The sequence below is a fragment of the Anarhichas minor genome, unplaced genomic scaffold, assembly GCF_050575085.1.
Source record: "Anarhichas minor isolate MPS153535 unplaced genomic scaffold, ASM5057508v1 ptg000033l, whole genome shotgun sequence".
Lineage (NCBI taxonomy): Eukaryota > Metazoa > Chordata > Actinopteri > Perciformes > Anarhichadidae > Anarhichas > Anarhichas minor.
Window position 1 is genome coordinate 5,318,845 of NW_027466479.1, and position 20,385 is coordinate 5,339,229.

Genomic DNA, 20,385 nt, shown 5'->3' on the forward strand with positions numbered 1-20,385 from the left:
CTGGCCATAGATTCAGTAAACAATACAAAGAAACTAAATTAGCAGCAAATAACAGCAAGATTACTTTGGTTTAAATTAAAAATATATATCAAATGAGGGCTTCTAATAAAGTGACTATGTGGATAAAGTAAAAAGATTATCTTCCTTCGGAGATAATTGGCAACAGAGCAGGAAAGAACTGGACCAGCTGTCTATGTACGTTTGTGTCCACACAGCAACAGGCCGATAATTAACATATTGCAAATGATCCAACATTCACCGAACATGAACCTGACGCCCCTGCATGTGTCTGTAAAAGGAAGAGCACTCACAGCCTGGAGTGTGTTCTTAGCGAGGGTGAGCTTCTCCTCACAGTCCAGAGCCATGTTCTGGATCTTATTAGCCCTCTGAAGCAGCAGTTCTAGCCTGAAAACACACACACACACACACACACACATACATACATAGGGATTAAAGGGGCATGTTCCTGAAAATCACACTTGATGAGGAATTGACCACGAGGACTTGCATCAGCGTTTTTTACTTAATTGCATGCATCCTGCTGAAGTCAATATTTGAATGGATTAGTGTGTCTGCGTGTGTGTGTGAGTACCTCTCCACAGCCGGCCGTAGAGCCTTCTCTCTCTCCAGCATCTCCAGGATGAGTTTGCCCCACTCCTCCTCGAGGTCGTTGGGATGGAGGCCCTGAGGAAGCTTAATACGACCAAACTCTATCCATACCTGGAGACACACACACACACACACACAGTGATTACATACTTAACGTCCCATGACGCTTCAGTGCAAGTGCACACCATAGACTGTATAAGAAGTGGACGTAGTCACTGTGACGTCACCCATTGGTTCGTGGATGACTGTTTTGAAGCCCCAATTTCCGCATTTTGTCCGTCGCCATCTTGTTTTTTTTGGAACCATAGGTGACCATATTTGGACTAAAGGGCGGAGCTGGGAAAAAGGCGCGGCAGCTAAAAGTCTTGCTATGTTGAAAGCACGACCCGCCCTACTCAGCCTCTGATTGGCTAGTACTCGTTGTCTTCGCTGGTTGGTTGGTTAGGTTTAGGCGTGAGATTGGTTAGGGTAAGAATATCAGGGTAAGCCAAGTTGAGGCGCGTTATGCTTTTGCTATAGCAGGATTCATTATTTAGCGCATTGGTAGAAGCTAACGCTAGCTTGGTTAGAAAGGTGCATCCCTACGTTTACTGTGATGCTAATTTTGGGTAGCAAATACTTTAGGGAAAATTGAACAGTCGACTCCTTATTGTGTCTTTTAGTTTAAGCGTACACTGAACAGACAGACTACCTAAACCGGAAGGAAATCAATCTATCGCGTCACTTTTGTCTGTTGGCAAACAGAAAAATGCCGAAAGGGCCTTTAACACAGAACATTGTAGAATATTGTAGTCGCCGATTGTTTCCCCCTCGGGTGGGCGTGTCTGTACGCCGTGGTAGAGACCTGTCAATCACAGGGTATCACCGCTCTAAAGCATACTCTGCTTTATGGTCTATTTGACTCTGAATGGACCATAATTTACTAAACGAACATCATGCTGAGGGAGACTTGAAACTAGAGACCTTAAGCTCATGTTTACTGAGGTAATAAATCAAGTAGAGTCACTTTCTCATCACCTGAGGTCGCCTGAATTTGCCTCAACGCAAGCTTGAGGCACTTCGGTACATAGCTTCCTTTTCAGACCCGGAGGTTCCCACAAACACCGTAAACAGACCCAAACAAACTACATCAACAGCCTCCATTACGTTAGCGCTACATTTAGTCGGATCATAAGTCTCACCACAGACGAACACTCTGGTGCAATCAGCTGAGTGAGAATAAAGGAGGAACTATCATCGACTATCATGTGTTTTCTGTTCAATGAAACAATCTGCAACATTGATAACAGCAAAACGTTGGAAATGTCTTTGCTCCGGGAGACAAACGCAGCCTATGACTGAACTCGCACAAACCTGCTGAAACACCAAACACCACAAAATCCCACAGAACAGTGTGTGCATCATGGGTCTCAGCCATAGGGACAATCGGCTCTGCACGGTGCCGAGGTCTCTTTTCACTCGTTCATGTTCTTCCTCCCTCCTGTTCGCTCTTACCTCCAGCAGTTTGTAGAGGTGTTCAATGTGACCTTTCTCGACCTCCTTGGCGGGGATCTCCGTCTCTTTAAAATGGACGTACTCGTTGTAAAGTGCCTGGAGGAGGAGGAGGAGGAGGAAGAGGAAGAGAGTTACTGATGAGGTAAATATTACTGTGACACAGGCTTTGTTTAAGGTCAGACACAAGTCAATACCTGTTATCACAGGTACAGTAAAAGCTCTCTGGGTGGTCATTAGTCATCAACGAGCATCTCGTACATGACCGCATCATTTTCCCTCCCTCCTCCTTCTCTCCTCGTCTTTAGACATTATTTCTATCACAGCAGCATCCTTTTCTCACATTATCCTTCTCTTCTTTCGGCCAACATCACATATCTGTTCTGCAATCTATTTCTTTTTACTCTGTCTGCTGTCGTCCATTGTATTAAAGAAATTGCTCGTCGGCTCCTTTTCTTCCTGGCTGCATGTTGGTGGGACTGAAGAGAACAAGCCGAGCAAATTTACAGGGATTTGATTTCCAATAAACAAATGTGTTTGCAAACAAGCATTCATGTTGCTATGAGGTTATTTGGATCACAAGACCCAAGATTAAAAAAACCTGAATCATTGAACTATAAAGAGAGAGAGGTTGGTGTTCAGTGTTAACTTTGGCAGATATTTTAGATTGTGCTCTTAGACAAAAATGCTTATCAGTTTTAGTCACAAATGGTTGACAAAAAGTCATATTTTTATCAACTTTTAGTCAAAATGTTTCTCTCTATATTTTGTCAGCAATTGTTTTTTTATTGATTCTTAGTCTTTTGTCAAATGTCCTTTGTTACTCATCAGATTATACTGAGGATTCCAGTCAATCGAGTCCAGCTGAGACCAATTGTGTCCCTCTAGTCAAACTTATGTCACATGAGATTTGATGTTATCTGATGAGAAACACCGGTTGAAGGATTTAGAATGCAGCTTTTCTACTCAGAGTCCGACAGAGAGAGGGGAAGAGAAGGAGGAATGTGACGAGAGTAGAGAGAGACTTTGGTTAAGTTTATACATTTATAACTATTTTACTCTCGTCTCTTTTCATCAACGATATTTCATGTGGATATAGTAACAAATGGTGTTTAGTTACGTCAGCGCTGCCTCGTGTTAGTCATGGAGAAAAAGGCCGTTGATGAACATATTTCATGACAGTTTACATTAATGAAGTTAACACTGTCTCTTCAACGCCAACTCTAATGCCAATTTGAACGGAGTAGCAACAGGAAACTGCTTATGATGAACTCTAAAGAGCCCTTGCTCACCTTGAGTTCCACAGGGTTTTGTGGGAAGTTCTTGTTGGCCATGAGGGCCGTATGCTGGCGGCTCCACTGGAGCAGAGAGGAGAACCTGGACTGGTACTCTGACCAGCGCTGGTCCACCTCCTGATGATGGACGAGGAGAGAGCAGGAGGAGGAGATGGAGGGAGAAAGAGAGAGAGCGAGAGAGAGAGAGAGGGGTGTGAAATCATACATTACAAATTCACAAAAAAAAGAAAATGTACAGGCACAGATAAAACCAGAACAAATTCCTAAATTGTTTCACAGTAATGTTGGTGTACATGAGTGGAGCAGAGTGGGACTTGCCTGTGCGGTGATGCCCTCTCCTCCCTCAGGGATTTTGGGGAAGGCATCATAGATGGAGGAGACGTAGGTGATGACCGACTTCTCGTCTGGAGATGGAACATCAACGTCTGAGGAGAAAGAAAAATGGAAAATTACAGAAAGTGCAAAAATAAAAACATGTTTATCACGCTGTCGGGTAGAAGAAATCATGACATTTTATGGTTCTGCTCAGGATTAAACCCAATTTAAACTCTGACAGTCAGAAAATAGGTGTAACCATACATTATTAAGAACTAGGCAAATGCTTGTTAAATACTAAACTAAAAGGAGCTACAGGTCCACAGATACAGACCATGACTATAATAAGACAATCACTGGCTGCAGAAATGATACATTTACAGATGTGACAACAACTCAACATTCAAACTACTAGAAATCACATCATCCAGGTTTTGCACTGGATATAGCACCACTCATGTTGAGCAACATAGAGCAATGCTTTGAGTGACAGGTAATGTGAAGTAATACCAGCCCGACAGTAACCTCCAGCCGGTGACTCTCGTGTAAATCAGACCAAATGTATCTGCCAACAGGGAAGGAACAGCTCAAGGCGACTGATTTTAAGATACTCGTTAAAAAACATACTAAATAAAAACAACAAAAAACGCCTCAAGGCTAGAGTCATTAAACACACCAGCGTTCATCAGGCTGGCAGGTTCTTTTGTTGGCATGCCTCCAAAATAAAAGCTGCAAACAAACCAGACAGAAACATCTACCTGACTGTCTTCCTGCAGTCTGAACCCAAAGCAGTGTCACACATTTGGCTCACTGTGGCAAAAAAAAAATTAATAGTTTTTCACTGAAGATAGAAGTCCTGGACGTTTTTTTTTTCTTTTTTAAAGAAGGGAAAAATAGAATCTATATATTCTAAATTGCCCACAATTGATAACAATATTGAGGGGGAAATGGGGTCTTCACTTTGCTATACATAATGAACAGCTGACATTTTTCCATCCTCCCCTCCTTTACCCTCCTCTCCCCTCCCCTCCCCTCCTCTCCGTGTTCAGCAGCCTGCACTTCACTTTAACATTCGCTGAGTTTCTGTCACGTGACCGTTGGTCTGATGCGAGTCAATCGCGCCGTCACAGTTACGCTGACGAGCGCAAAATGTAATGTTCTTCAAAAGATCGGTTTTGTGCAAACCGTTTCTTTTTGGCAGAACTTTAAATGGAGCATGTAGAATGAAGTGGTTTTGTTGTAAAGCATTATTGCAGACGGACTTGTAGACGTTGTTTCTGGCCGTGATGAATGGTGTCATTCTAAACCCAAAGACGAGGTTGTGGGGTTGAGAGGGTTAAGCCTCTCGTTCAGAGTGGACAACAGCTCCCCAGAAAAAAGCTCAGTTGCTAAAAGTTGAAGCCTTATAAATAAATCCGTCTTGGCTCCACTGAGCGTTCAGTCTCACCCTCAGCGTCCAGCAGACTGGTCACCCCTAGCGACTCGGCGATCTCGAAGGCCTGCTCGAGGTTCTCCCGGTTACTCTGCCGCGACACCGCCTCCATGTCGATCAGGTCTGGCCTGGAAAACAAACATTTTGTTAGTGTAAGCTGTGTGTTTCGCCTCTTATCTGCTTATCTGTTTAGCAGCTGGTTCAATGTGAGTATTCCTGGTAGTGTGTGTGTGGTGTTTACCTTCCTACCGTGCCTTCAGAAACATCTTTGACTTTTTAAGTATTTTCGCAAATGCAGTGCAGTTTACAACGAACCGTCTTACCATATTGCATTACATGTATCATTTTAAAAAGGAATTAAACTCCCCAGAACTAATATTTTGTTGACTACCTACTCAAACAAAACAACAAACAGGTGATACAACGTGGCTGCTCGTCCTCTGACCTGTATCTGTGCAGCAGAGCGTTGAACATGCGTCCGTTGCTCCAGGATGAGGTGAAGTTGGTGCAGCGGAGGCCGGGGTAGCCTTCTGTCGCCTGCTGGCTCCATAGCAACAGCTTCTCTTTGGCCGTGAGGTCGCCCGACTCGCCGCTCACGTAGATCTCTGAAATCTGGAGGGAGCAGACAGAGAGGCAGAGTGGGGCTTAGTGCTGGGATTCATTGTTTCCTGTGTGCACAGAGATCAGAAACACAAACAAACCGCTAACAAACAAAAAAAACTGCAATTCTCCGTTGAGTTGCCAAATGTACTGAAATAAACTGAGTTGCAAGTCCTGACTCAACTTTGCAGAATCGATCACGGTACATTCACAACAAAGAAAAAGAAATCATAGGAATTCAAAATGCTTTCCAGATGTTGCTGCACATATTACGTTCCATCTTAAAGCCTCTTTAGGCCAGTCACCATAGTGGCACACAGCAGACGAAATAAGCTTTTTGAGCCACAATGAGTCGGCGAAACTCCCGACAGCTGTGACTCCACAACACACACACTCACTGGAGAGGTTCGAGTAACTTTCACGCAACGTGTCTTCTCCCTTCGAACTCCTCATTCATCTACCTGGTGATCCATAACCCTCAGTGTGTGAGACACACAGTGTGTATCTGGTTTTCAGTGTTCCCTTACTCTATCATCTAGCCTGCTCATTAGCTCGTGTACCCCCCCCCTCCTTCTGTCCCGCCTCTCCTCCTCTTTAACCTCGATCTGTCTCCTCAGTTTGCCGTGTTCTTTCATCTGCTCAGCCTTTTCATCCATGCCCCCCCTTTGCTCTGCACTGATGTCATTGTGACTATTAGAGACGGGGTCATGTGTGAAGTGTGGTATTTTCTCAGCCAGGGACTTGCGATTCCGACTAACTCTGACACAAATTGTGTTGATTTTGCATTATCGAGTAGTCTATCTGTCTGAGGTAATGCTTTAAAATTATTCGGGCTTTTCAAAAATATGTCTCAATATCACCATCTAAATATTCAACCTCAATTGTTTACATTTTCTGGCTTGTGCTGTATGATGGTGCAAACAAATACTGTACTATTTGACTGAGGAGAAACAACAGATTCTGTTCATCACAGCTCCTGAAAGCCCCTGAAAAAGATGAAGTCCATGTTTACTGAAGGCCTGGAGAGAAACCAGGCTTCCATGGAGACTGACAGCTACTTCATCTATGTCTTCTGTTCACTGAGCTACACCACCACATCGGCCATTTTCCCTCTGTGTCCTTCATCCCATCAATTAGCTCTCTTTAGGTCCAACTGTCCACGGCCACAGAGGCAGAGTGATGTATACGTAGTGACCGTCATCAGTATTCTCCTGTTATCCCTTCTTCCCTCACTCACCGTCCAACACTCCTCCCTCTGGCACCGGCTCTCTCCCTGTTGCTAATACAGTGCGGTATGAAAGTTCAGTGTGTGCAAGGAGAGCACAGCAACAGCCAATAAAGACATGAGAAGCAAGACGAGAAGAGAAAGGCCAGCAGCGGAGGAGCAACTGCATGTGGTTTCACACAAAGTACTATTTGTTCAACTTCGTGTTCAGCCAACGACAAAGACAGAATCAGAGATTAACCAACTGTTAACGAGGACATAATGTGAATAACACAAACACACCAGTGTTTACTCCATTAGAGAAAACTGTGACGAAATGTGTTCGTCTACGACCTTTTTGTCCTACGACTAAAACGAGGCGATGACACGACGGCACCGACTTCATTAAACACGACAGGCGACGATATCAACATGCAGCGCTCTTCATCGAAAAGAGACGGGACTGAAATGGAATTTAAAAAAGATAAACTCCACTAATCTCTCTTTAAATATAATCTGATGACTAAAACTAAACTAAATAATTATGCTTTTCTTTGACAGATAAGACTACAATGCCCAGAAGTTTCTAGTCAACTAAAAAAACAGGACGAGGTTGACTAAATATGATAAAAAACAATCAAGGACATTTTACACGGGACTCATACTAAAAACATAAATATCTGACAGAAGTAACACTAATATAAAGACCATCTCACAACAGACATCATCAACAGTATGCGTGATATTCAAACAGCAGACTGGAGTTCTACAGATTTCCAACAGGATCACAACCTTTCCGAGCAACAGGAGTTTCCTAACAACTGGTGACCGTGTTAATTGCTGACTTCTAGCCCAATGCGTCCGCGGTAACTTACTTCAATATTTGCAGTAGATAATAAACACATAAGCATCAATTTAAAACTAGATCGAAGGCTTTTACGAGGACACCTCCATGTTCTGTCGGGGTTTTCAACAGCTAGAACCTCCGAGTACACAGTATATGTCACGCTATCTGACGTTCTGTAGATGCTCGGTTTCTCCACAAAATACATGTTTATATCTGCCCACGAAATATTGAGCCACTTACTAATGTATTCTTTCCACTTCTCTTCCCAAACTGCATGTGCACACTTCTATACGTCATCATTTTCTTTGCAAACAGTAAGAGGGTCTACACACACATGCACACACACACGTTACATAGAGTTTTCTGTTCATCTGACCAAATAAGGGAAAAGAGGAGAATATGGACACAAGCACGCACAACCTGTTCACCCCCTGATTTCAGTTAGAGACTCATGTCACATAATGAAGCGGATATTATGGCTGCCTCAGCATGTATGTCGTACTTAACATCGTTCCCAAGCCACCAAGAAGTGTATGCTATAGCTAGCACGTTAGCATATTTAGCAATGGGGTTTGTGACTTGAAAGAGAATCGACAAACGGTGGATTCGGCTGTGTGCTTTCCTGCAGAGCTCCGCCTCCTTTGCAGAGAACTACAGAGCCTCTAATCCTCCCTCTGAATATTGATACAGCTCTCTGTGTGATACAGCTCTCTGCATCTGCACAGAGAGCCTGCACTCCTACTGCAACAGCTCCTCATCTTCCTTTATTCATCATGTGGAGATATATACCGGAGCCTCCGACAGTAAAAGAACTAATATTCTAAACACAAGGTTCACCAGCTTGTTGGCAGCAGCTTTTGAGTGCATCTCACTGCCCTCTTAAAGAATGAAGCTCGTTATCGTGTGGTCCATTAAGAACAGACATTGGGTCAGTTCCATTTGCTGAAGAAGGCTGTGAGTTGTGGTCAAAAGCTCCTGAAAAAGCTGGTGAACCCAGAATCAACCTCTGTGTGGCAGTTTCTAAATGTACCAACTCTAAATCTCTATGAAGCGCTGACACACTGTTAGCAAGAAAGCTATATTGTTTGGTTAGCTAACTACCACTTTCTTATTGTGAACACATCTGACTAACTCGGGAGGTAAGCCACTGTGTGAGGCCAACAATCTGTGTCGTCATTGGAGCAGTGAACTTACCATCAGCTGCTTCGCCAATTCAGCCTGCTGTGTATTCAGCTAGCAAACAGCCAAACAACAACAACGGTTTAATTAACAGAACTGGCTCCTCTGAAGCTCTGACTTGTCGGTGTAACACGCTGTACAACTCTGCCTCGTGAGCAAGGCTCAACACCCATTTCTAAAAGCTGTTACCAGGATGGCAACCAAGCCTCAGCATATAATACGATAAGTGGCAACAGACCTAAATTGTAAATAGTAAGTAAACTTCATGTGTCACTTATCGAGGTGTTGTACATGCTTTTCCGTCCATACTTCGCCTCCCAAGACTTCACAAATTTCCTTTTGGTTATTCGGGAAGATTCGTCTGGTTCTTTGACAGTTGAATCATTTTTTTTTTTTTTATGCTGACAGGGCAGTCGAACCTTTCACTCCACAATCAAACAATTTCATCCTCCATTGTCTCTCAAACAGATGCCTGTGCACACGTAAGTAAACACTTGTGCAGCATTGTTACGTGCAGCGGTTCGGACTATAACAGTCATCTTCAGATATCACTAACGCAACAAATATTTTAAAAAGGTTGTTTTGGGTTTCACATTTTGCCATCCCTACTTTTTATGTTTAAAAAAAGTGGGCAAAGAATTGGTTGCTAAATTCTAAATATTGTTGTCAATGTCAACCACACTGTCGTGCCCTGCTTATGTGATTATCTTGTCCTTATATCATGAGTAGATGACTTATAACACAACACGTGTCTTACAGGTCTTTCTTCTCCGATGAGTCCGATGAGTCCTGCGGCACAACTAGAGCGTATGAACGAATGAATTCATCAACGTGACAACGTAACCACTCACATGCATTTACCAAACCAGACAAGACCACAATGCAGTAATATACAGAGTGAACATGATCCATACTCCTTTCCACCAAGATGCCCTGCAGTATACAGGTCACATTGTGTGTGTGTTTGAAGTCCTGGTGTTGAGACTTCACACGTATCTCTGCTGCTGGGTGTTCCTCTACATGTACAGTATGTACTGTATATATATATATATATATATATATATATATATATCCATGTGTGATGTTCAAGTATAGACGTGTACGTGAGTGAAACGTACAAGCACACAGAAACACCCAGAGGTTTGTTTGAGGTGGCAGCAGAGACTATAGTGCTGCCATGATCTAGCTACAAGCATCCATGATGCTGCCCCCCCCTCCCCCGTGGCTCTAGAAAGCATGGCCTCTTTGAAGTTTGTGGGGAGAGGAGGGAGAGCGAGGGAGGAGATAAAAACAAAGGGGGAGAAGGGAAGGAATAGTTCTACTGGTACTTAAAACAAAAAAAGCAAGTCCATAAAGAAAAAAGATGGATGGGCGGACGAAGGACAGACAGATGATGGATGGACAGCAGGACAGCTCAGGGGGGGGTATGTGGGTACATTTCAGTGGTGGTAGAAATCCCCTCGAGGTTCGACAAACCAGACGTCTGGCTGATGAATGCGCATTTCAAATCCCTTTTTATGCAGAGACGGGCATCACAGGCACCCGCATACAAAGGCCAGCTGCACTTTAAACCAAAACACACTCTTCTCATGACACATGAAACACACAGACACCGGGGTATCGATCATTATAGCCCAGGAGGAAAAGCCCCTCTTAAGCAGGGATCTCTGTGGATCCACTGTGTCACGTGTTTGTTTCTCATGACTCAGCAACTGAGCCTCAAACCAGACACGTAGCGCTAAACACAACCGAACACACATCCATACTGTACTGCCTGTGTAACGTGGAGGACAACGGAAAACTAAACGGTTGGAGCCGTCGTGGGGCGAAAAAAAGCGTCTGTCACCTGCTGTAGCACTGCAGTGGGCTGCAGCAGCCTTTTCTGTTCTCAAGGTGAAGGAGAGCTGAAAGCTGTGAGGTAGCAGAGAAACTCTCGCTCTCTTTGCTGCAAGCGAGACCCGAAACATTTTTCGCATCCCAAATACAAACACGTACTGTGCAAAGAAGCGCTGGGCAGGAATAACAGGAGGAAGTCCAAACAGATGTGTATGATAAACCCAGGCACATTGTTATCTATATTTCACCAGATATGGACAGGAAACAACTTGGTACGCCGTCATGAGGCACTGCACCACAGCTGTTTCTTGATAATACAATGGGGTTGGGAAATATGCTCAAATACTTCATTCAAACTCGACACAAACTAAATAAAACCGTCTTGGTTGGTCTTCCCACTGTTCCAAGAATCACCAACTCTTCTTTGGTCAAAAAAGAGCACAATGTAAGTCACCAACAGATTATGGCGTTTAAATGAACCGATCTCACCCAAGTAACCTCCACCTTTTTCAACATGAGAGCTACACAGACAGATGCACAGTTGAATTGTTCAGAAAATGACAAGTTTCAGCTCGAAGCTAGAGGGAACCGCGTCACTCGGAGCAGTGACCCTTCTCTCACACAAACAAACACCCGGCCCGTCTGTCCCTCACAGTCTAACAGACGTCAGCTGTGGGCGAGTGTCTGTGGTGTCAGGAAAATGATAAGCAATGGAAGGAGGTGAGGGAGGGGAAAAGGAGGGAGGGAGGGAGGGATACTGGGAGAGAAGGATGGAGAGACTGTCTGTGCTTCGGTGATTAGGCTCAGGGGACGGTGGTGGAAAGAATAGAGAGAGGCAGAGTGTCTTTAAGAGCCGGTAACAACAAACACACACAACCACATGACAACAGAGGCACCGTTTTGCTGAATCATATTATTTGCCGTCAGCCAGGTAGCAAATGCTCTGAGATCTGGTACCGGTCAGCGGGGAGCTTCTGGATTAATCAACTAATTGTCGAAGCACTCTTCAAGACAGAGATACAGATCTAAGACAGTTGGCTAATGGAGTCAATGTGTGGAGGACAAAAGGTAAAGTAAGATGGAGGCAAACCTGTGGCAGGTATTTTACAGTGGCCTGTTGCTGCAGCGACAGAGGACTCTCCATCATTGAGTCGAGTCTCTCTGATGAGCTACTGGTCAGCCCTCCCCAGTCCGTCTGACTGGGCGTGGTGCCCGCCGTTTCTGGAGAGGTCAGCGGCAGGTCGCTGGCATAGCCCGACTCTAACAGAGAGGACTGCTCCTGTGCACGAACTGGAGTACCCAAGCTCAAACCCTCGACAGCAATAGTCTCCTGAATTGGGATTTGGTTAGAGGACATGGGGAAATCCCATGCAGACATTTTGGCTCTACTTTTGTCCTCCTCAGACAGCTGGACTTTGAGAATATTCCCTGTGATTGGAGACAGGGCAAGGGGCTGTTTGCGCACCTCTACCTCACTGTCACTTTCGCCCCTCCACACTGGTGAGCCAAAATCACTGGGGTACACCGTCCTCACCACGCAGAGTTTACCATCCACCTCACGGATGTGGGCCACACCTTTGTGCTCCCTCCCTGAGGGCGTCCGCAACACCGCTATAGTTCCCTCTGGTCCTCCTTTGACCCCCCCATCCCCCTTTTCCTCTCTCTCTTTCTTCCCCTTGTCTTTTTTCTCCTTTTGTCGAAGGACCCAAGGTTTCTCCAGGACCCCTTGGACTTTCTCCTTAACGCGACAGACCCTCCCTCCGCCTGGAGTCGTACTGCCCAGGGATGGGGCTGTGTTGACCGGGGTGGTGGTTGTGGTTTGGCTCGGGATGCTGGAGACATCTATGATGGCGCTGACAGTGTCTTCCTCCCCTGGGAGGCAGAAAACTCCTCTCCAGGCTGGACTGGGCTTGGGGGACACATCAAGTATCCTGTTGCCCATCACACTGGCACTCACGGAGCCAGGGGAAAGGGTATTGCTGTGCAGATTAGTTTTGGAATGAGCTGACTGGATATCAGGCACTGTAGTAAGAGTCCCGGCTCTGTTGCTAAAATCTGCTGTGTCTATAAGTGCGGCCTTTCCCCCGTCGTCTTCATCCTCTTCCTCTCTTTCATCGGGCCCATGGCGTCTTTGTCGCTCAAAGTCATCCTGTTCTGACTCTCCTTTCCTGTTCTTCTTGCCCTTGTGCTTACGCCTGAAACGTAGACGCTTCTTGGGCAAAAGTGGGGGGGCTCCAGCGAGTTCCCCCTCCCGAGAAGGCCTGACACAACCCATGGAGCTCCCCATGTCCTTGTTGACAGATAACAGTGTACAAATACAGGCGGTTAATCCATCAGAGAGGGACAATGTTCATTTGGGTTCGAACATCATTTGGTGTTCGAGAGCAAAAATCCCATCCTTCAAAAAAAGACAGTAGAGGGGAAATGTACAGATAGGCTAGTAAGTGACTGACATCTCCCTCAATAATCTGACACCTGTGAGTAATGGGAAGTTAGGAAGAGCGCACCTAGCTCCATTGTCCATGGCAGCATCTTAAACCCACCCTGGTGAATTAAGACAGGGTTGGTATAACCATCACCGAAGGAGCGAGACGGAAAGTCCGTCTTTTGGTTCAGTCACAAGGCTGACAGCTGCAGGCCGACGTGTCAGAGCTCCCACCCGTCCTTCACCGAGGCTCCCGAAGGGACCACTGCTCTCTCCAAGGGCCCTGCTGTGTAACAGTGTGTGCAAACAGGCGGGCAGCTTCCTGCTTTGCTCGGTCTGTTTATCCCAGAAGACTTGTGGCTGCAGTCAAGGACACGAGGACACGGCTATGCTAGCAGAGCCACACAAGGAGGACAATAAGAGATATTAGGGCCACGTGTCTGATTTATCACCGGGCTTTTGGCAGGTGAGCCGTTACCTGGTGTAAGGCAATGTGTCAGGCGGGATGAGGAGTGTGGGAGAGAGACAAATTGCAGTGCAGTCCGGTGCTATTCAGGCCATTAGTGAAGCGCCAGCTGCTTCACGCAACCTGCATGTGTGTCTTTTCTCACTTCGTGATTCAATGTCAGAGTTCCTTCAACTATAAGAGGTGACTGAGGAAAACACCACTGCTGCTGCCGTTTCATTCAGATCCCTCTCGTTTTGCGGTGGGTAATCCAACAGCTCTATCTACACTCGGATCTAGCAGCTATCTGAGCTCATGAATTAATGATGTCTCTCCCTCCTACTGTGGTAATGTTATTGCAGTGCAAGAGGGAGAGAAGTACGATCCGTAACGCGAGTCAGCCACACAACAGAGATCGGTGGGACTCCTATCCGTCACGGTGCTCGTAGTGGAAGTAGTATCAACGTTGAAGCTGTCGATACCTATCATAGTGACGGCGGGCTCGGTGTCTCATTCTGCCGAGGCAGCGCGGTGTCCAGATTGGTTGTGGGTGAGGGATAAGCGCAGTCAGCCAATGCTGCCGCGGCTTGCAGGGAGGTTCAGCCAATACTCCGACAGCTTGTTAAATACTCAATCAGAGCTTTCGGCTTCCCGCCCTGATGCTTCTCCTCGTCATCCTCCCACGAGTTATCCTGCCCATTGAGCTGGTGTCTCGAGTGACGTGTCGATCCTTCCAGCTTGTGTGCGCTCCTCTTAAGGGACTGTTGCTGTCAATATGTTGGGATCCAAAATCGCCGGCGTTAATTTATCCCATTGGCAAGATTGGCAGAAAGGTTCACGGTCTTTACGATTATCATGTGGGGCGGCCACATACCTGTGGAATCAAACTCACTGTAGTCCAGAAAACCCACAAAAAGCAGCTGTGTGGAATTGTGTTCCAGCGCTGTCCAATCATAAACCTCCCGTGTCAGTCTGCCAGTTACTCAAGCAAGCTTCCCCTTCATCAGGTGGTGCAGTGCGACGACGGTAACAGCCTGACAAACTCCGTTCTCTCTGGTGCCTGTTTGTGTCTTAATAAGTCCTCACATCCACTGATCTAATTAGGAAGAGGCATCTCGCAGAGGAGCCGGATCCAGCTTAAAGTAGCAGACCTACTTCAGGTGCCGATGTGTGTCTGGAACAGAGCCAAAGGGATTCAGCGTCCAGTGAAGGGCAGTCTTGAACTCCACGCAGCACAGCGGCGGAGGTTAGGACAAGAGGGGCCGCACTCCATGTCCCCTTAAAAACACAAAGACGTGCAGGGAGCAAAAAAACAAGTACGCAGGGCGTCTCCGGTTAAAAGACAACCGTGGCTCCCTCAGACAAGCATGGCTGGATTGATCCGATTGACACGGTGGAGGCCAGAGACACAGCAAGTGTGCGGCTGTCCTGGAGACGGGGCGAGTGTGTGTTTGTGCCTGCGAGCTTGGGGCGGTCCCCTGGTCAGCTGTGTGAGCCCGTCTGCATACGTGTCCTCGAGTGTGTCTTGTCCTGCAGTGCGTTTTGTGGTTTGAGGCCTGCTGATCCGACGGAAGCCGGGAGCTCCGGTGACTGCAGGCAGCATGGATCCGTCTCTCCCTCGCCAGGTTTACCTCCTCCGCTTTATCCCTCGCTCGCAGACGCCGGGTGGAGGGAGAGAAAAGCTTTTATCTACCGGCTGCTGCAGCTTCACACTCTCTTCTGCTCGATCTCTCACAATCCACCCCTCCCTGCATGGCTCTCCTCCTCCTATCCGCTTCCTCGTCACTCCTGCCTCTCTCTCTACCTCTCTCTCTCTCTCGGCTGTTAGTGAGCAGCTTCTATGCCACAAAAACACACATCACACACACACACACACACACACTTGACCCAAAAGCTTCCCCTGAATGACAGCGAGCAGGAGAGAAATCACATCTAAAGACTGGTGAGTCTCCGCAACATAAACGAGAAGCCGGCTCGCACTTCAATCCGTTTCTTCTTTTCCCATCCATTTCCCTCAGTCGCCATCTGTCCATCAAGCTACAGGTTATGAATGGCTCTGGGAGTGAAGAGGAGAGGCGCAGGGTGAGGGAGGGAGGGAGGAAAGAGATTTGAGGGAATTAAGAGAAAGTTGAAAAGGACAGAAGAAAAACAGGAGCGGACGGATGAAGGCTGTGAACGGATCAAGAGAGGAGGGGGGGGGGGGGGGGGGGCACACGCTTGAGTCAATGTATACGTCTGTACTGTTAATACAGAGGTAGCTATGCTTTCAGTATCACTGGTTGTATACGATCATTCCAGGCTGTTTAATGGCAACATGGGATGTGCAGGACTTTCTGCATCAATGTGATAAAGTACCTGGATTTTACAGCCATTTAATCCACTGGATTAATCCAAAACACATCCTTTCAATCCGATTTTTTAAATCTACAAACGATTAGTGCAGTGCTGAAACGATTATTGACGGATGGATTATCTGTTTAGATCATTTATGCCAAAAGATTTCTGGTAGCAGAGCTGTGACCATCTTGTTCTCTTTGGACTGTTAAATCGGGTTTTGGGAACTTGTGATCCTGATATTGTACAGTTTGATCAGCAAACAATTCACAGATTAATCGCTAATGAAAATAAAAATCAGTTGCAGTCCGAATAGACATTGAAGTATGAAATGTGTTTGTCAACCGGACAGAAATTGTGATGTTTTATGTCCCACCCAAAAGCATTGTGATCTGTAACTCCCTTCCTACACTGTGGAACACATTTAAAGGCGTGTTGCCACACACACACACATCCTTAAAGCCTCGATAAGCTTCCACCCACCATCGCTGCACACAGGCTGAACAACACAGCTCATACATGCATGGGATCCCGTACAGTGCAGCATGGCAGCAACACTGCAGGGGGAAAGGGTTCGTCACCGACACTGCTGATGTATGAACTCATGGTACTTAAAGTAAGTGCCTAATGTTCGGTGAATGTTTTCAGAGACAGATATGGATGGAGACCACGAACAGGCGTGATCCATCTTCTCTCATTAACCGAAAGAGAACAACACACATGGAGAAGGCATGAACCAATGGGAGAGAAGCACTAATCAAGCCCCCGAGGCTTCACTGAGGCTACATGGCATCGACAGCATCAGACTGCTGAGAGGTAATCAGACTGCAGCCTCCGTCTGAACCCAGCACAACCGCTGCACAACCGCTGCATGACATACTTTCAGAAGCTCTTTTCATCAAATATCTAGCAGCTCTGTTGACAGTAATGTGCTCTGAAGCACAGCGATTGATCTTTACATTTTAATTATAATAAGTTTATATTCCATCTGCACTCAGAGGAGCTTTAAGATGCCGAGTCTTTATGTTATTATATTCAAAGAAAATTTGAATAATTGTATTAGCCCACTACTACGGGAGCCTGAAAGGGATGTGAGAAAAAAAAATCTTGTTATTCTGGCCTAAATTGTTAAGCGACAGGTGAAACAAAGGAATTGCCAGAATTGTCCAAGTTTTGGCAGGTGAATGTATTTTTGGCGGGATCATTTTTAAAGTGTTAGATGTTGTAGTACTCAGGTCGGCCACAAGAGGCTGAAGAGCACCACTGCCCGATGTTCTAAATAGGACTAAAAGCATTATGTATTCTTCCAAGAGAGTTCTAATTCAAGGAACTTAGAAAGATGTTCCTGGCAAAACCTTTTCCACCTGTTCTTAAGTCATAAACACAGGAGACAAAACAGTTAAGATCTGACTTGGAAAATTGATCACTAGAATATTGTTTTTCTCATTTGCCTCTTGGGCTTCCATACCTTCACCATGGTGGTGATGTGTGTCGGGAGTTCTGGCTCTGCAAGCACTTCAGAGCTCCACTGCTGCATCCAAGCTACACAAAATATTATGCCACGCTCCCCAAAGCATTGACCTCAAAGTCATTCATATTACTGAACGAGATTAAACAGGTGACAATAAACCGAACTGACAATAAAGTCATTGAATGCAGTCTGTGTTGCTGAGAAACCTCATGACTGATTGTTACCACGGTAAAATGAAAAGGACTAACAAGCATTGAGAAGACAAAAGAGGTTTGTATGAAAAGATAAACATCTGGCATGGCTTTTGCTTTTTTAATAGTGGCCGTTTTTTTACTTGTGCTCCTGACAGCGTCCACACAAGTCTACAGTGAAGTCAGTTTTAACCGGCACAGTCGGCAACCAACGGATGTAGGACAGGCCTAAATCAGTGCCAAGCAACGGCACTAAAAGTAACCCCACCTGCTGATTCTGCCTGGAAGCAAGTCAGAGAGACGCTGATGAAACAACTCAGAATATTAACGTACAGCTCGCTGAGCCAATCACAGGCAGACACAGTGCAACAGGAGGAGGGCCCATGGACAGGGATGAGTCTTCAACACTGAGCTAACTGGTGTCACCTAGTGGCTTCACTGAGCTACTACAGTCAAGTGTAAATGGAGAGTAGTGGGATCAATATCGCCAGGGTTCGATTCCCAATGATGATGAACATGTGAACGTATGAATGGTATTCATCAAAACATCTTACTATTGTCAACTGGGACTCTTTTCATAGATGCTACAGAAAGCTTGTCTGCGTGCTTCGGCGGGCAACATGTCTGCAGTGTTGCAGAAATGAGCTGTTGGCTGATGGACATTTGCAGAACATACACAGAGAAGATGTTATTAAAAACCTCGGAGTTTGACGCTGTTTGAGCAGGATTGCCGACTAAGCAGGTTGTCTGGGCCAGCTGACAGAGTGAGGTAAGCCGGAGATGACACCTCGTCTGTGACTTCATGTGCCAGTGGAGTAATGACGAACAACAGTTATTAGTCCAAATGAAAGCTCACTGAGAGCCTTCCTATCATCAAGTGATGTGCTGAGTCACTCGTTTGCACAAACGCGTTCTGGTCACAAAGAGCTGGAGGCTTGTTTCCAGGAACGACTCCATCATCATCATCATCATGTTCATCATTAGACCACAGCGGCCGGTAGGAATAGTGTGGATATTGAAGATTTCTCTATGTGGGTCACATATCTTGTGTAACAGTGAATATCTGTCTCATGACGACTCTGCAGTGGCTTAAGGATTCTCTTTCTGCGGGTTTGAGCTGTAATACACCGACTACCATTAAAACTGTGAGCTGTGATTGGACTCATGGTGTTCAATATACAGTACAAACATGTACATTTCAATTTTACTCTTATTACTTTGAGTCAGAGAAAAAGCATTCTGTCACAACATTTCCTGAACTTTACTGCACTAACGTGTCTTGTTTTTTCACTCTCTATTTGATAAGAGCAGAAAGAACTCCGAACATAAGAATATGACATTTATATAGTATATTTGCAGTGTAGTCCAACGTATGCATTATATATATAGATAGTGTATATAGATCCACCACCATGCCTTTATGGTAATAATCGTCTCACACTGCAGGGACACAGAGCTCTGTGCTCGAGTCTCTCACTGCAGCTCTTAATATGAAACTGTCGTCATCTGAAGAACTCTAGAAACAGATGATTTGCCGTCTGCGGGCCGATTCCATCTTTCCACCTCTATGTTTATGTATTTCTATCTCTCCCAGCCTGTTTCAGCCCGGTCCTGTCCATCAATTTGGGTTAGTCCTCTACTCCCCCTCCTCCTGCATCATCTCCCCCTCCCTCCCTCTCCCTCTCTGTCTCTCTCTCTAACACAATGTTCTGCTGAGTCATGGCCAGTGAAACGGTTGCCGGAGTGTCACGCACTACTGTTTCCACGGTAACCAGCTGGCAGTGTCACCTTGCTACGGGTCACATCGCAGCACAATCTAGTGGTCAACCGTAGCAACTACAGCTGGTACATGGACCGCTGATATGTTTCAGCAATAAAAAATAAAGAAAATGTTTATTAGATGCTGAGAATGTTTTTTGCCCGTCATGCATGACTGGGTCCCGCTGTAATGACGGCCCCGTCTGCAGGCCACATGGATGCAGGGACACCGACCTAAAGACAACAATGCAGACGTGTCTCTTCATTTACAACTTATTGCTGAAAAATCCTTTTTAGCTGCAATGTTGTTTTTTCTGAAATCATCTGAGAACTGTTTTGCTTTTGTCTTTTACTGTGAAGCACTTTGTGACTCCTGTTCTGACATCCTGTATTTTCACTTGAACCATGACTAGTTGTTGTGATCGTAATACAAATACAAAATGTTTTTTATCACAAAAGCACTAAAAAAAACAATCTGTATGCTAAGAGCAACTAATAGAAAATGAGGAAAAACAGTGTTTTGTGTGACGCTTTAGAAAACATGATTAAATCACAGATAAGCCTCCGAGCACAGAGTCACTTTGTACACACTTAAAACACTTATAAAACACACAATAACGTGTGTCAATCCAACTAGAGTAGCACATAAGTACACACACCGACTGTCAGCTAACCACCATGTTGTTTCCTTTAGGAGACTTCAGAGTCTCTGTTCTCAGTACGACTGTCTATTCTCACTGCACGGGCTGAGTGAAGGAAACCATCTTAATGGCAGGAAACTTACAAACTTACTTAACTTACACACCGTTTGTTGTGATTTCCACTTTGAGGTGCAAAAAGCAACTTGTTCTGTTGCACCAGTAAACACTGGTTTACACACACAAACACACACAGCTAAGCTCATCCTGGCAGTGATAATACATCCAATCCCAACAGCTGGACAGACTTGCTGA

General features: G+C 45.5%; 1 protein-coding gene across 22 annotated transcripts in view; it reads right to left on the reverse strand.

Moving 5' to 3' along the window:
- Nucleotides 1–20,385, reverse strand: part of macf1a (microtubule actin crosslinking factor 1a) — a 187,635-nt gene that overhangs the window by 96,838 nt on the left and 70,412 nt on the right. For 12 of the 22 annotated variants that reach the window (XM_076105551.1, XM_076105550.1, XM_076105553.1 and 9 more), the window contains 7 exons: nt 5,588–5,754; nt 5,158–5,270; nt 3,714–3,820; nt 3,393–3,512; nt 2,104–2,199; nt 593–720; nt 312–405 (listed from right to left, as the gene is read on the reverse strand). In XM_076105551.1, coding sequence (XP_075961666.1) covers nt 312–405; nt 593–720; nt 2,104–2,199; nt 3,393–3,512; nt 3,714–3,820; nt 5,158–5,270; nt 5,588–5,754 — 825 coding nt within the window. Of the gene's footprint in view, nt 1–311; nt 406–592; nt 721–2,103; nt 2,200–3,392; nt 3,513–3,713; nt 3,821–5,157; nt 5,271–5,587; nt 5,755–11,898; nt 15,382–20,385 lie in introns of those variants that run through there. The other 10 variants (XM_076105555.1, XM_076105540.1, XM_076105542.1 and 7 more) reach the window with 2 other exon arrangements.